The following is a 15,855-nucleotide window of genomic DNA, read 5'->3' on the forward strand; positions in this document are numbered from 1 at the left end:
CTGCAACCCTAACAGTGGCAATTCCAGCTGTATAACTATTACACCACGGTGTTAGCCAGCGATCTGACTTGTCTTCCCCCCCCATCGCCCCCCTGCAGACGAGGCCATGAGCGCCGACAGTGAGGACGAGAGCTCTTCCTCGTCTTCCTCGGAGAGCTCTTCCTCGTCCTCGTCCTCCTCGTCTTCCTCCTCGGAAGACGAAGAGGAGGACGAGGAGGAGGGCGAGCGAGCAGGGGAGAGCGAGGGCCTGGACACCATGGACGAGTCGACGATGGACAGCACGGTACAGGATGTGGAGAGGGAGCAGAGGTACGGAACGCTGGGCTTCTCTTTCACTCCTCTCGTTCTCTTCTTGGTCTTCACTTTCTGTGCATTCTTGCTGATTGTGTGTAAAGTTGGTATAGAACTGTACATTTCTTTTTTTCCATGTGATGCGTTGACTTTGCGTTGTTATTCCAGGGAAAGGGCGCATCTCAGCCAATCGGGAGTGGCCGTTGTTTCAGGCTTGGAACCCGCCCGGAGTGCAGAGGTCCAATCAGGTGAGTTGCGGACTATGAGGTCACAGTGGGGATTGTGGGAAATGTAGGCTGTGGAGTTGTATGCTTCAAACACAGACTGATTCTGACCCTGACTCATTGTGACTCGCTCTGACTCGTTCTGACCCTGACTCGCTCTCTTTCGTGTCTCTCAGTGAAAATGGCGGCGGAAGCGGAGGGGAAGGACGCGGCTGCTGCCCTGGAGTGCCGCCCACCGAAGCCGCCGCCCCCCCGCCCCTCCTCCCCCATCCTGCTCCTCCCCCCCCTCAAGAAGCGGCGCAAGACCGTGTCCTTCTCCACGGAGGAGGTGGAGAGCAGGGGCCCCCCGCCCCCCTCCCTGCTGACCTCGCCCCCGTCCCCCGCCCCCACGCAGTCCCTGCTCCTCTCCCCGGTCAGGGCCCAGCTGCCCGAGTCCATCCTCACCGGCTCCGCCCCCGCCACGCCCACCGCCGCGGCCAAGCCCCTCCCGGTGCTCCTCCCGTTCGCCTCCAAGCCGGGCGAGGCCGCCTCCCTCTCCCCGTCCTCCCCCGCCCGGGTCCTCACCGTCCCGCCCCCCGTCCGCTCCCTGCGCCCGGACGAGCCCCCGAAGAGCCCCGGGCCGCCGCCCCCGCCGTCCCCCCAGGCCGCCGCCGCGCCCGCCAAGTCCCCGCCCGCCTCCAAGCGAGGGGCCAAGGACTCCGCCCCCTCCCCGACCGCGCCGGTCTGCCGCACCGTGCAGAACCTGCCCCTGGACCACGCCTCCATGGTCCGCCTCTCCTTCGAGGAGCCCGCCCCTTCCCCCGGCCCCGCCCAGAGGGGCCGCCCCAGGGGCCGCCCCAGGACGGTCAGCCTCTCGGCCCCGGCCCCGCCCTTGCCCCCCGAGGCGCGGGAGGAGGAGCAGCAGGAGGCGCGGGAGCAGAAGCTGCGGCTGAAGGAGGAGCTGGGCGCCTCGGGCCTGCTGCAGCTGGCCTCGGCGGGCGACCTGTCGGTGCTGGCGGCCGTGGCGCTCAAGCTGGACCCCGACGCGCAGGACTCGGAGGAGACGGAGACCTCGGACGAGGCCGAGGAGATGCAGCAGGAGCTGGAGAGGGAGGAGGCCCCGGCCCCGGCCCCGCCCGCCCTCAGCCCCGAGGGCTTCCTGGTCCTGCAGGAGCACAACTACTCCAGGCTCCCCTTCGTCCCCTCGCCCGCCCCCGCCGCCGCCCCAGCCCACAGGAGGCCCAAAGCCGACGCCCACCCCCCCGCGCTCCCCGCCGACATCGACCTCCACGCCGCCTCCGGCGTTCTGGAGGCGCCGGAGGAGGTCATCGGGGAACCGCCGGTGGCCAAGGCGGAGCCCGCCGAGCTCTACCCGCCCTTGGAGCCCCTCCCCGGGTTAGGCGCGCTAGGCGAGACCGGGGATGCTGAGGCCAAGGCCCCCGTCGCCGCCGCGCCCCTGAGGAAGAGGGAGGCCGGGGACGCGGAGGTGGAGGAGGAGGCGACGGGGAAGGTCAAAGGGAGGAAGAAGAAGAGGAAAGAGAAGGAGAAGCAGGAGCAGCTGCAGATGAAGAAGCAGAAGGAACGACAGGGCAGGAAGCAGAGGAAGAAGCCCTTCGAGGTAGGGGCCCGAGGGGTGCTGGGAATTGTAGTTAAAGTAGTGTTTGCACTACAGACTGTCTAAGCTTACATAAATCACTCCTTTTACATTTATTCAGCTTCAGTTTCATGGACACGGAGCTTCTGTGCGTCTGTGGTTTGACATGGCATGTTGACATAATGCTTGCACCGCTCCCCTGTTTGCAGTTACCTTTGCTAGTGTTCAGTGCTTTCGGTTCAGACGCATTGGAACTGCCTGTAGTAAATGGGTTTTCTCAACAGTAGAATCGTCCAGGAAGTGTGTTCAGTGGCTGTTGGCGGTTAAGAACTTCATGTTTGTCCAACTAATATAAATTACAGAAACTGCGAATCAAGAATTTTTGTTGTTGTCTGATGCCAAGATGAGCTCCCAGCCTATAAAGCATTTACTGGTCTTTTCTTCAGTGCTCTTTCAAAAATAACAGATTGTGTTATAGAGCGGTTTTCATACAGTGCAACCACGCAAGAACCGTACACACCTAGACTTAGTGTAGAGCGACTTGCGACAGGAAGAGAGCGGCAGGGCTTAATGTCGTGGTTAAGCCAAATATAGGCGAGCATTGGTTAGCATGGTTAGGCATTGCACAGTCTAACATTGGTTAGCACAGTTATGCATTGCAGAGTCTTGTATTGGTTAGCATAGTCTAGTATAGCATGTTAGCATAGATCAGGAGGGTTAAACATAACATTGTCCAGCATAGCATAGTCAAGAATTGGTTAGAACAGTCTAGTGTAGCATGGTAGCATAATTGGTTATATTTCAGCATAACATTGTCCAGCATGGCATAGTTTAGCACTGGCTAGCACAGTTAACTTATGCTTCTGGCCTAGTAATGGTGTATCTTTAATCGCCTGTCTGGGAATGTTGCTGTTGCATGTGCTGAATAAATGCAGTATCTAAGCTGCAGTGTTGCTGACACAAAATTGGCACGTAATGAGTCTCTCTCCCTTTCCCCTCTGCGCCTCCTCCCCCGCTGCGCCTTCCCCCCTCTCTGCGCAGGAGCTGGACCTGGAGGAGGAGGTGGACGTGGAGCAGCTGGAGCCCGGGGAGCTCAGCAACTCGGAGGAGGAGCCGGAGAAGGAGGAGGAGGAGGAGCAGCGGCAGCTGGAGCGGGAGCAGCGGGAGGACCTGCGCAAGAGCGAGCGGCTCTTCCTGCAGCCGGCCCGGCCCAAGGCCGCCGCCCCCGCCGCCGCCCCCGCCGCCGCCCGCCACGCCCCCAAGCGGTACGACCTGCGCAGCGAGTTCGAGCAGATGACCATCCTGTACGACATCTGGAACTCGGGCCTGGACACGGAGGACATGCGGCTGCTCAAGACCACCTACGAGAAGCTGCTCCAGGACGACCACAGCACCGACTGGCTCAACGACACCCACTGGGTCCACCACACCAATATCCTTTCAGAGTCTCGCTCCGGCAGCTTCAGCCCTGAGGGGCTTCAGAGTGAGCTTCAGAGTGAGCTTCAGCCCTGAGGGGTTCAGAGTGAGCTTCAGAGTGAGCTTCAGCCCTGAGGGGGTTCAGAGTGAGCTTCAGCCCTGAGGGGTTCAGAGTGAGCTTCAGAGTGAGCTTCAGCCCTGAGGGGTTCAGAGTGAGCTTCAGCCCTGAGGGGCTTCAGAGTGAGCTTCAGAGTGAGCTTCAGCCCTGAGGGGTTCAGAGTGAGCTTCAGAGTGAGCTTCAGCCCTGAGGGGGTTCAGAGTGAGCTTCAGCCTGAGGGGGTTCAGAGTGAGCTTCAGCCCTGAGGGGTTCAGAGTGAGCTTCAGCCCTGAGGGGGTTCAGAGTGAGCTTCAGAGTGAGCTTCAGCCCTGAGGGGTTCAGAGTGAGCTTCAGAGTGAGCTTCAGCCCTGAGGGGGTTCAGAGTGAGCTTCAGCCCTGAGGGGCTTCAGAGTGAGCTTCAGCCCTGAGGGGGTTCAGAGTGAGCTTCAGCCCTGAGGGGGTTCAGAGTGAGCTTCAGAGTGAGCTTCAGCCCTGAGAGGGTTCAGAGTGAGCTTCAGAGTGAGCTTCAGCCCTGAGAGGGGTTCAGAGTGAGCTTCAGCCCTGAGGGGTTCAGAGTGAGCTTCAGAGTGAGCTTCAGCCCTGAGGGGCTTCAGAGTGAGCTTCAGCCCTGAGGGTTCAGAGTGAGCTTCAGAGTGAGCTTCAGCCCTGAGGGGCTTCAGAGTGAGCTTCAGCCCTGAGGGGGTTCAGAGTGAGCTTCAGCCCTGAGGGGGTTCAGAGTGAGCTTCAGCCCTGAGGGGTTCAGAGTGAGCTTCAGCCCTGAGGGGGTTCAGAATGAGCTTCAGCCCTGAGGGGGTCCAGAGTGAGCTTCAGCCCTGAGGGGGTTCGGAATGAGCTTTAGGCCCTGAGGGGGTCCAGAGTGAGCTTCAGCCCTGAGGGGGTTCAGAGTGAGCTTCAGCCCTGAGGCGCTTCAGAGTGAGCCTCAGAGTGAGCTTCAGCCCTGAGGGGCTTCAGAGTGAGCTTCAGAGTGAGCTTCAGCCCTGAGGGGCTTCAGAGTGAGCTTCAGAGTGAGCTTCAGCCCTGAGGGGCTTCAGAGTGAGCTTCAGCCCTGAGGGGGTTCAGAGTGAGCTTCAGCCCTGAGGGGCTTCAGAGTGAGCTTCAGCCCTATCTTCGGTTCAGACTTGTGAGTCACTGAAGTCTCTGCCCATTTTTGTTGTTTTATGAAGCCTACGTTTTTCCAAAGCTAGTTGAGTCTTTTTCCTCCTCCGCATTAGGGCCCGCTATCATTATTTAAAATGGGCTTCCTGGTATCATTAGTTATGAGGTCTGGAAAAAGTGCGTTACCGTGCCGAGGGTGTTATTATAGGCGGACCAGATGTCGGCTCAATGATCTTAATTTGGGCAGCTCTGTCAACGCCGCAGCTGGTGCGCAATTGTTTTGCGTGCTGAGGGGAGTGGCCAGGTTGCAGCGCGGTCACTGCGAACCTTTAGAAAACGCCGGAAAACTCCCGTTAATGATGTAATGGTGCCGTGGTTCAGAGACTGGGCATGGCTGTTTTGTCGGCGACCTTATCTGCCCGTCTGCGGTGCTTATCCTGGCTTTGTGCGGCAAAGGCTGCCCGGCACGGAGACCCTGAGATGGAGGAGCGGGCGCTCGATCCCCCCCCCGTTCCAATTTGAATTCGGTTCGCGTAGCGCCCTCCGGTGGAGACGAGAGTCGCGCCGACGCTTTGCGGACCAAAAAAAACCGGGACCCAGGTTACTTAGAGGGCGAGGCAGGTTCCCCCGCGGTTTCCGGCGGTTTGTGACCCTTGACCTCCCCCCGCCTCCACTCACCAACATCCCGAACCCGCGGCGGAAGAAGAAGAACCAGGACGAGCAGCTGCGGGAGCACCAGACGGGCTGCGCGCGGAGCGAGGGCTACTACGCCATCAGCCGCAAGGAGAAGGACATCTACCTCGACCTGGACCCCGTCTCGTCCCTGGAGCCCGACTGCGACAACACGGTAGCGCCCCCGGATCTGCGGGAGACGCCGCGCGGGGGGGGGCGGGCGGCGGGGGGGGGGGAGGCTAGCCGCCGCTCGCCGCGCGTCACCACGCTTTGGACTGGAGGGAACGTGCGCGGAGGAAGGAAAGATGCCCTCTGATTTTCTCTCTCTCTCTCTCTCTCCACCTCTCTCCCTCTCTCTCCTCCTGTCTCCCTCCCCCTCTCTCTCTGCTCTTCTCTCTTCTCTCTCCTCCTCTCCCCCCTCTCTCTCTGTCCCTCTCCCATCTCTCTCTCTCTCTCTCTCTTTCCCTCTCTCTCCTCTCCTCCTGTCTCCCTCCCCCTCTCTCTGCTCTTCTCTCTCCCCCCTCTCTCTCTGTCCCTCTCCCATCTCTCTCTCTATCTCTCTCCCTCCCTCTCTCCTCTCTCTCTCTCTATCTCTCTCCCTCCCTCTCTCCTCTCTCTCTCTATTTCTCTCCCTCCCTCTCTCCTCTCTCTCTCTCTATCTCTCTCCCTCCCTCTCTCCTCTCTCTCTCTATCTCTCCCACCCTCTCTCCTCTCTCTCTATCTCTCTCCCACCCTCTCTCCTCTCCCTCTCTATCTCTCTCCCTCCCTCTCTCTCTCTCTCTCTCTCCCCCCCTCCCTCCCTCCCTCTCCCTCCCCCTCTCTCAGGGGACGAACCGCATCCTGTCGGAGAGGCGTTCGGAGCAGCGGAGGCTGCTGAGCGCCATCGGGAGCACGGCGGTCATGGACTCCGACCTGCTCAAGCTCAACCAGCTGAAGGTAGAGGACCCCGGCAGCGCTGCTTGCTTTGAAAACCCTCACGTCCCCCACACAGGGGTTCAGTTCAGTATCGTCAGCTGTGTGTCTCATATCTAAACCCTCACGTCCCCCACACAGGGTTTGAGTTCAGTGCCCTCAGCTGTGTGTCTCATATCTAAACCCTCACTTCCCCCACAGGGGTTCAGTTCAGTACCGTCAGCTGTGTGTCTCATATCAGTTCAGTGCCCTCAGCTGTGTGTCTCATATCAGTTCAGTAGTATCAGCTGTGTGTCATATCAGTTCAATAGTATCAGCTGTGTCTCATATCAGTTCAGTAGTATCAGCTGTGTCTCATATCAGTTCAGTAGTATCAGCTGTGTCTCATATCAGTTCAGTAGTATCAGCTGTGTCTCATATCAGTTCAGTAGTATCAGCTGTGCGTCTCATATCAGTTCAGTAGTATCAGCTGTGTCTCATATCAGTTCAGTAGTATCAGCTGTGTCTCATATCAGTTCAGTAGTATCAGCTGTGTCTCATATCAGTTCAGTAGTATCAGCTGTGTGTCTCATATCAGTTCAGTCAGTGTTTCCTGTGGAATTGATCTCTTGGTGTGGTGGTGGGTGTCTGAAGGGTGGGGGGGGGTGTAGCAAAGGCGAAAAAGTTTAAGACTATGAAAACATAACCTCTTGAGACTTCTTAAAGGTTTTTTTGAAATATCTAAATCTATCTTTTAGCTCTGACAAGCTCTTGATACAAGGAATAGCAGTTTGCAAGAGCTAAAAAGTAGTTTTAGGTTTGTTAACCCTTGTATTGTTTGCAAATATTGAAGCATCATAGGCCTGTATTTAGAGTTATGGTGGGGTGAGAACAATTAAAATAGCACATTGGCCATCTAGAAGTTTTATCTTCAAGAATAGAGGACTATATAACCAAAATTGATACTCAAGAAAAGTTACATATTGCACTTTAAAAGGGACATTCTTCTGCTAAATTAACTCAATTACCATGACAAAACAGTACTTAGTTAGAATGTTTTATCTTTTTATTTAACAATATAATTTGAGCTGGGTCCACATTCAAAGCCCTCTCTCTCTGTCTCTCTCACACTCAGTAACAGAGTTTACATGCATTGTCCATGCAAAAAAAGCAAAAAGTGAGAAAAATGGCTTTAAAGATTCTGTTCTGTTACATTCTAATTCTACTGAGAAGCAAGATACAAAAATTTCCTAACTAACTTAGACGCTTGATTAATGTATTTTTTATTAGCTAGTTTTATCTGTATTCATTTCTGGACACTGCAGCAGCTTGTGAGACTGCTCCTCTCGTTATAATTATAATCGTCATTAGAATGCAGCCCTCTTTGTCAGCTGTAGCAACAGCCTAACTCTCAGTTTTGCTAGCTCACTACATTCACAGAACACTTTCCCTTTTGTTTTCTGGAAAAAAAAATCTCCATGTTGTGGTATGGAAAGGGAAGTTGTTGAATCACATTTTAAAATGCCCTAAAAAAATTTTTTTTTAATTTGCGCTGTTTTGGCGATTTGCCAACTATTTGCGGCCGCGACATCCAACGGGTTTCTCCAGGTCACCATTTTAATCAGATGTATTGTACCGTAATAACAGCAGCTCTAGATAAAGAAAGGGTAGGCAGTACGTAGCTCAACTGGAACAAGTTCCGCTTCGGCTCAAACAAACACTTTATTTTCAGATAACGTTACATATTCATCACATTTATTTTTTACTTGTCCGATCAGACTACCGCATGAGGCGTTCCGCTTGCCCCAACAGAGTTAGGATCCGCCAGTTGTCATCACCGAATGATAGTTAGCACCAGTGCTTGAGATGGGCAGGAGCTGTCGGGACTTGTATATGAGGAACCGACTCTTCTTTTGATTACCAACATTCATTTATTTTAAACAGTATGTATTTCGAGGAGTAGGTACAGGCACGTATTTTGGTCCAGTTCAAACACTGGTTAACACTAGGGTATTTTTGTAATATTTGAAGCGCCTTTGGTCGCCGAAGAAGAAAAAATAGTGACGCTTTGACAGACCGTGAGACCTTCGCGTGCTGCAAGTCATCCGACCGCCTCAGAAAGAAGGAAGCACTGAGCACGCGGCCTGGGCTCTTTTTGAAAATAAATATGTGGACGCGACAATATGGTTTTGAAAGCGCATTTAGGCAGAAAGTTTAACATGTTTAATTTATGAATTTAATATATAGGCTATATACAGTATATATATATAATTTTTAATTTTACTTTAATTATTATTATTTTTTAATTATGGTTATTATTCTATTTTATTAAGGGCGCCACGGCAAAACCTTACCAGCGGAAATGTTGGTTCAGTCGTATCAGCTGTGTCTCATATCAGTTCAGTAGTATCAGCTGTGTCTCATATCAGTTCAGTAATATCAGCTGTGTCTCATATCAGTTCAGTAGTATCAGCTGTGTCTCATATCAGTTCAGTAGTATCAGCTGTGTCTCATATCAGTTCAGTAGTATCAGCTGTGTCTCATATCAGTTCAGTAATATCAGCTGTGTCTCATATCAGTTCAGTAGTATCAGCTGTGTCTCATATCAGTTCAGTAGTATGAGCTGTGTCTCATATCAGTTCAGTAGTATCAGCTGTGTCTCATATCAGTTCAGTAGTATGAGCTGTGTCTCATATCAGTTCAGTCGTATCAGCTGTGTCTCATATCAGTTCAGTCGTATCAGCTGTGTCTCATATCAGTTCAGTCGTATCAGCTGTGTCTCATATCAGTTCAGTAGTATGAGCTGTGTCTCATATCAGTTCAGTAGTATGAGCTGTGTCTCATCAGTTCAGTAGTATGAGCTGTGTCTCATATCAGTTCAGTAGTATCAGCTGTGTCTCATATCAGTTCAGTAGTATCAGCTGTGTCTCATATCAGTTCAGTAGTATCAGCTGTGTCTCATATCAGTTCAATAGTATCAGCTGTGTCTCATATCAGTTCAGTAGTATCAGCTGTGTGTCATATGAGTTCAGTAGTATCAGCTGTGTCTCATATCAGTTCAGTAGTATCAGCTGTGTCTCATATCAGTTCAGTAGTATGAGCTGTGTCTCATATCAGTTCAGTAGTATCAGCTGTGTGTCTCATATCAGTTCAGTAGTATCAGCTGTGTCTCATATCAGTTCAGTAGTATGAGCTGTGTCTCATATCAGTTCAGTAGTATGAGCTGTGTCTCATATCAGTTCAGTAGTATGAGCTGTGTCTCATATCAGTTCAGTAGTATCAGCTGTGTCTCATATCAGTTCAGTAGTATCAGCTGTGTGTCAGATGCTCGAAGGCATCTTAACCCTACCATGTGTTGACCGTGTGTTGACCATGTGTTGACCGTGTGTTGACCGTGTGTTGACCATGTGTTGACCGTGTGTTGACCGTGTGTTGACCGTGTGTTGACCGGCAACTGGTCTGCGTTTGGTCCCCGCAGTTCCGGAAGAAGAAGCTGAGGTTTGGCCGCAGTCGGATCCACGAGTGGGGCCTGTTCGCCATGGAGCCCATCGCCGCGGACGAGATGGTCATCGAGTACGTCGGCCAGAACATCAGACAGGTGCGCCCCCCCCCCCCCCCCCCCTTTTCTCTCCCTCTCTGTTCCGTCTGCGCGGGCTTCCGACCTCTGACCCTCACCCTGGTCATGTGATGAAACGCGCTTCCCGTGCGAAATTAAACCCGGCCTTCCCCGCGCGTGCCTGTGAGCGTACGCGTGTTTCGTGCATGTGTGCGCGCATGCTACGATTGTGTGTGTGTGTGTGTGTGTGTGTGTGTGCGCGTCCATGTGAGAGTGTGACATTTCTGCGAATGATTCCCCGCGCTTGTGCCCGCAGATGGTGGCTGATAATCGGGAGAAGCGCTATGCCCAGGAGGGCATTGGCAGCAGCTACCTTTTCCGAGTGGACCACGACACCATCATCGACGCCACCAAGTGTGGCAACCTGGCCCGCTTCATCAACCACTGCTGCACTGTGAGTGGAACCACTCAACGTACACTTATCCCTAGCGAGCGAGTGTACACTTAACCTGAGTGCATACTTCACCCTATGAGCCTGTGTACACTATCCCTATCAGCCTGTGTACACTATCCTGGGTACCCCCTCAGCGCATCTGTGGGTTAATGAATTTGAGTTTATTTCCTGAATTGAAATGAAACCACCACTCTTGTCCACCCCACTCTTGGCTTTCTCAACCTCCCCTCGTGCCCCGACACACCCGTTCATTTCCTGTTTTTGTGTCGTCTGTCCCCCCCCCCCTACCCCCCCCACAGCCCAACTGCTATGCGAAGGTCATCACCATTGAGTCCCAGAAGAAGATCGTGATCTACTCCAAGCAGCCCATCGGGGTCAACGAGGAGATCACCTACGACTACAAGTTCCCCATCGAGGAGAACAAGATCCCCTGTCTGTGCGGGACGGAGAACTGCCGTGGCACGCTCAACTAGACCTGAAACGGGACGGCAGGGATTGAGGGGGGGGGGGGGGAGGGGGAGGGTCCCCGAAAGGCTCTCCCTCTTCTCTCTGCTAACCCCCGTCAGAGAACACCCTTTTAAAAAAAAAAAAAAAAAAAAACGCACACGGAGCCTCCCCTTTTCCGCCAAACCCCGCCTCCTGTTCATCTAAACCTGACCGCCTTCCACCCAAACTCCGCCCCCTCCTGCCCAGGCCCCGCCCCATCTTCCATCCATCCATCCATCCATCCATCCAGACCTCGCCTCCTCCCTCAGAGCACCACCGCGGTTCGCTCGAAACCCCGCCCCTCCCTCAGAACCCCGCCCCTCGGCGCACTGTCACAGCCGCTCTGACCCGGTTTCTGTTTTGCGTGTGTCTGCTGCACTTTGAGCACCTTCGCCCCCCCCCCCCCAGCCTCCCCACGGGACACAGCCCGGCGAAGACGGCGTCTCCTAAAGCCGCAGTAACAGTCTGACGGCGACCGTGTCCCCTGCAGGGTTATCCATTCCCGGCTCTCTCTCCTGCGGCAGGAGGAGGAGGAGTACTACCGCACGCTAGTCGCTCGATATTTGGTTGCGGGTCCCACCCGCACCCTCCGGCGGAATAGTCTGGTTACACCTTGCGTGTATAGCCCCACCCCCCTTCCCTTAAAAAAAACAAAAAAAAAAAAACAAAAAAAAAAAAAAAAAACCACCCCCTTCGCCAACAGGCACGCAGGGCTCCCTGCATCTGGCTAAAGCGGTCACACGCACGCACACGCACACCCAACCCATATCGGGACCGAATATGCAAGCTTCAGAAATCAAGGTTTCTCCTGGTTTTTTTTTTTATTCACAGTTGAGTAAAAGTTTTAAATGCGTACGAATAAAGCTGTGAGTTTCCTTGCAGTGAAAACGGATCGAAACGTCCGTAGCGCTGCAGCCCTGCGCCGCTCCCAAAGTCCTCTGCGTTCCCTTTTTTACTGGTGTGACCTAGAACCCATTCCCCTGTAGGCACCGACACGTTAAGAAAAGGTTCCCCCCGACCTTGTCTTTGAAGCGTTTGACCATTCTGTTTTTTAAAAATGTAGAATAAAGCCTAGCCTCAGTTTAAATAGTATTATTGCTATAATTTTAGTCGACAGAATAGCACAAGTGGGAACACTCTAATCGTACGTTTTCCCTCCCCTCGATGGTGCAGGCAGAAATGATGCTCAGTGTCGATTCGCCACGAACAGAATATCGTGATTACTGTTCAGGGCCGAGGCGGCGACGCTAGCTCTGCGCGCTCTGCTAGCTCTGCGCATTCTGCTAGCATCCCGTGTTCTGCTAGCATAGCGCGTTTCACTAGCATCCCGTGTACTGCTAGCATAGCGCGTTTCGCTAGCATCCCGTGTACTGCTAGCATAGCGCGTTTCGCTAGCATCCCGTGTACTGCTAGCTGGGCGCGTTTTTGCTAGCTGTGCGTGGTCCACCAGCTTTGCGCGTTCCGCTAGCTGGGCGCGATTCGCTAGCTGTGCGCGGTTCCCTCAGCCGCACAAATTCACGGGCTGATGACTCGGCCGGTCCGCGTGCGAGACGTGACTGGAGAGAAGCAGACCGGAGATGCTTCCCGTTTCCCACTCGAGACGGGAATGTGAGCAGCTGCGTTTTTTTTTAAGCCGGGGTCACGTCCGATTAGCAGATGTCGTCACCGTCTTTCCTCCTGTTTGTTCTTCGAGTGGAAATCCGTTTAAATCGACGTCAGAAAAGCACCTGTTACATCACCGTCACGTCTGTGTTCTCACCACCTCACCTGCGTCAAAAGGAATCTGTCATCATTCTGTACTGGAACCAGGGTTACCTGTTTCTCCACTTTTTCAGATTCTGTACTTTTTAAAACCGTTTTTCTTTACGAAGGAATCTGAAGTGGCCTGGCAGGCTCGGTCGATCCTCCTTGTTCATCCCGGGATGTTGATTTTTAAAGCTTTTTTTATTTTGTGAAAGGGGATGACCTTCCAGCAAACGATGAAGGACGAACGGGTGCCCCCGCCCTCGGCGAGCCGGAAACAGGACTCCGTGTCCCAGCTGTCCCTAGCGCCCCACTGATTTCTGGGATTGAAAGGCTGGTTTCCGTCGAATCTGTCAAGTGTGCCGAACTTAGGCAGGCTCAGCCATAGTGTCGATAGTTTCTTAGCTTATTCTCTAAATTTCTGCGTTTTGTTCCAAATGAGGAAACCTGTAAGATACTTCTAACGGCAGCAGAAGCCTTTCAGTACAAAGAAAACCCACAGAATTATAACACAAAAGGGGAATTAAGTGTAAATATTGTAGAGGTGTTTGTTTCTCGTAGAAACACACTGGTATCAGTCTGTAAATACGTTCTTCTTCCTTTCCTACTCCCAGACAAAGTGTACATACCTTTCCATTCAGTTCTTATTTTTGTTTTCCTTGTTTTAATTTTGATTTATTATTTTAATATTATTTGCAATATTTCTCTTGTATTAATGCGTTGGATCCTTTATTAATGGTGCATTAAAATATTTTTTAAAAAAAGGAAGCCGTTTCCTGTCCTCTTTCTGAGAGTCTGCGGGTGCCGTCGTTCTTGGAAACCCACGAGCATTGTGGGTAGTCGGGGGGTGGGGGGGTGGGGTGTGGGGGGTGTTTATGAATGGCTTGCGGCAGTTCCTGTGCAAAGCGGCGCTCGCGCTGGACGCATTAATCGTTTCAACGTGGCCGGAGAAAAGCAGAAAAACAAGTCTGCGGGACACGCGCGCGGAGCCTCTCTGCAGGAAACGCGCAGTCAGGAAGAGCGCGGCGGCCTTCGTGGAAACGGCGCGCTGTCGCAAGTCCCCCCCTTGTGACATTTTCGGAGCAGCGCGACGGACTCCCCGCCGGCCCGCGCGCGTTTCCGCACGCGCCGTTTCCCCGCCGAAGAACCCCCCCCCCCCCCCCCCCCCCCCGAAAAAACGGGAAGCCGCGAACCCGTTCGTCCCGGCGCGCTCCAGGGTGTGCTTCCTGCTAGCCCCGAGTCCTGGGTCCCACTCGCTCCCGAATTCGGGAATCGGAACCACGCCCCCCGTGAGCACGGGCGTGGCTCAGCCCGTCAATCTGTTCTGGGTCGCGCCTCCGGGAACGAGACACTGAGAGGGCTGTTTTTTTTTTTTTTTTTTCAAAAAAAAATTTGAAGTTTTTTTAAAAAATTTTTATTTCTTTCATCTTTTTGTCTCGGCCAGGTTTTGCTGAATGGCTCCCTTCTCGTTACCTTTCGCGCCCGAGAGGAGTTCTGCAGAAACAGCTGGTGTTCGCACGCCAGCCAAGGATAACAGGCCACAGCCGCATCTGCTTTTGCTCCGGGGACAGACTCAATATTTACCGCTTCTTCTTCTCTTCTGTGACGGTCTCGGTCTTTATTTGTTCTTTTCTCTGAGGGGCAGTTGCATACCTCCTGTTTTTCAGGTCAAGCGTGTTTTTTAAATAAAGTTTTTTTTATAATTAAAAAAAAATATATATATATATATATAAACATAAGCCTGTCCCATTGGTGGTTGGGTGTACATGGCTGGTGCGTTGATATGACTAGTCATGTAAAAAAAAAAAAATAAATAAAAGGTAGTGTCTGTGAATGATATATTGTATAGACCCCAAGATTTGATAACAGCCATTAACCCCCTCCCCCCTTAGCTGAAAACGCTTCTCTTTATTTTCCAACTCCCCTTCCAAAGCCCCAATACTCCCTACAGACTCTAGAGATGCATTCCTCAAAGCTAGGTTTTGGGTAGCAGCTCAAGTCCACAGTGAAAACGTTGTGTGATGCAAAGGACTGTTGCAACACTGTGATGAAAGGTGCTGTCACAGTGCTGTGATGAAATATACAAATGTAATGAGTGAGTCAAACTTGCTCCGGCAATCTCAACAGCTAAAAACTGGTGTGTGACCTAACATATACTTTATCGAACCCCGTGGGGTAAATTGTCCTCTGCATTTGACCCATCCTAGTTACTTAGGAGCAGTGGGCAGCCGCAGTGCAGCGCGCGGGGTCCAGTCCTGGGGCCAGTGCCTTGGTCAAAGGCACCTGCGGGAGCGCACCTAACATGCATGTCTTTGAGCGTGGGAGGAAACCAGAGTACCCGGAGTAAACCCGCGCGAACACGGGGAGAACGCGCAAACTCCGCGCAGAGAAGCCCCAAGCCGAGATTCGAACCCGCGACCCTCTTGCTGTGAGGCGACAGTGCTAACCGCTGTGCCACCGTGTCCGCCCAACGCCTGCTGTTGGGGGTGCTCGAAATTGTGGTACGAGTCTACTTCAGGCAGGACTGGGGCAACTCATTTGAATGTGCACTATTAGAATGACTTAGTTCATGCAAAATTTTAGTACTTGCCCTAGCCCCGGGGCGACATAGCTCAGGAGGTAAGAGCTGTTGTCTGGCAGTGGGAGGGTTGCCGGTTCGATCGCCCGCCGTGGGCGAGACACCCAACCCCTAATTGTTCCCAACGAGCTGATTGGTACCTTGCATGGCAGCCTTTCACCGTTGGTGTGTGAGTGTGTGTGTGTGTGAATGGGTGAATGAGAGGAATCAATTGTAAAAGCGCTTTGGATAAAAGCGCTATATAAATGCAGTCCATTTAACCTATTTCTTCTTCCTTCTGGGGGGGGAGGGCAGGGCAGGGCAGGGCGGCGGGGGGTTAACGTCTCAAATAGTGGGGGTCAGGCCTCTCCAAACCCCCTTGTAATTCGCACCTTGGCCTTGGCGTGTATGTAACGCGGCAGGAAGTCGGGGCGGCCGTTCTGCAGTATACACAACGCTGCCTTTCTGCTGCACGGATGACTGGACTTTTCTGTTCGAAGCTCTTCGTGCCAATCTGGATGCGCAATCTTAGTCTTGAGTGGTCTTGAGCATTCATGCGTGGTATTTTTTACCACTTCCCTTCCAGCAATAGGGGAGTTAGCTTTACAGGAACCGAGCACCAGGAAGTGGCGGAATGCCACCGAGTTCCTGTCACGTGACGACGTCAACCCAGCCTGCGGTTTCCTGTCGGACGGCTGTCGCCGCGCGATGCGACGCGACGGGGGGGGGGGGCGGGAAGAGAGACGGGGGGGGGGGGGGGGGGGGGGTGGCCGTGTTCA

At 53.2% G+C, this 15,855-nt stretch overlaps 1 protein-coding gene across 1 annotated transcript in view; it reads left to right on the forward strand.

The window, feature by feature from the left end:
* Nucleotides 1–13,284, forward strand: part of setd1a (SET domain containing 1A, histone lysine methyltransferase) — a 33,232-nt gene extending 19,948 nt beyond the window's left edge. The window contains exons 13-21 of the mRNA XM_035397944.1: nucleotides 99–309; nucleotides 460–539; nucleotides 692–2,112; nucleotides 3,130–3,520; nucleotides 5,392–5,564; nucleotides 6,215–6,325; nucleotides 9,759–9,878; nucleotides 10,153–10,290; nucleotides 10,590–13,284. Of these exons, the coding sequence (XP_035253835.1) occupies nucleotides 99–309; nucleotides 460–539; nucleotides 692–2,112; nucleotides 3,130–3,520; nucleotides 5,392–5,564; nucleotides 6,215–6,325; nucleotides 9,759–9,878; nucleotides 10,153–10,290; nucleotides 10,590–10,763 (2,819 nt within the window). The 3' untranslated portion in view covers nucleotides 10,764–13,284. The remainder of the gene's footprint in view (nucleotides 1–98; nucleotides 310–459; nucleotides 540–691; nucleotides 2,113–3,129; nucleotides 3,521–5,391; nucleotides 5,565–6,214; nucleotides 6,326–9,758; nucleotides 9,879–10,152; nucleotides 10,291–10,589) is intronic.
* Nucleotides 13,285–15,855: the final 2,571 nt, after the last annotated feature.

Source organism: Anguilla anguilla, chromosome 17 (assembly GCF_013347855.1).
Source record: "Anguilla anguilla isolate fAngAng1 chromosome 17, fAngAng1.pri, whole genome shotgun sequence".
NCBI classification, from domain to species: Eukaryota; Metazoa; Chordata; class Actinopteri; order Anguilliformes; family Anguillidae; genus Anguilla; species Anguilla anguilla.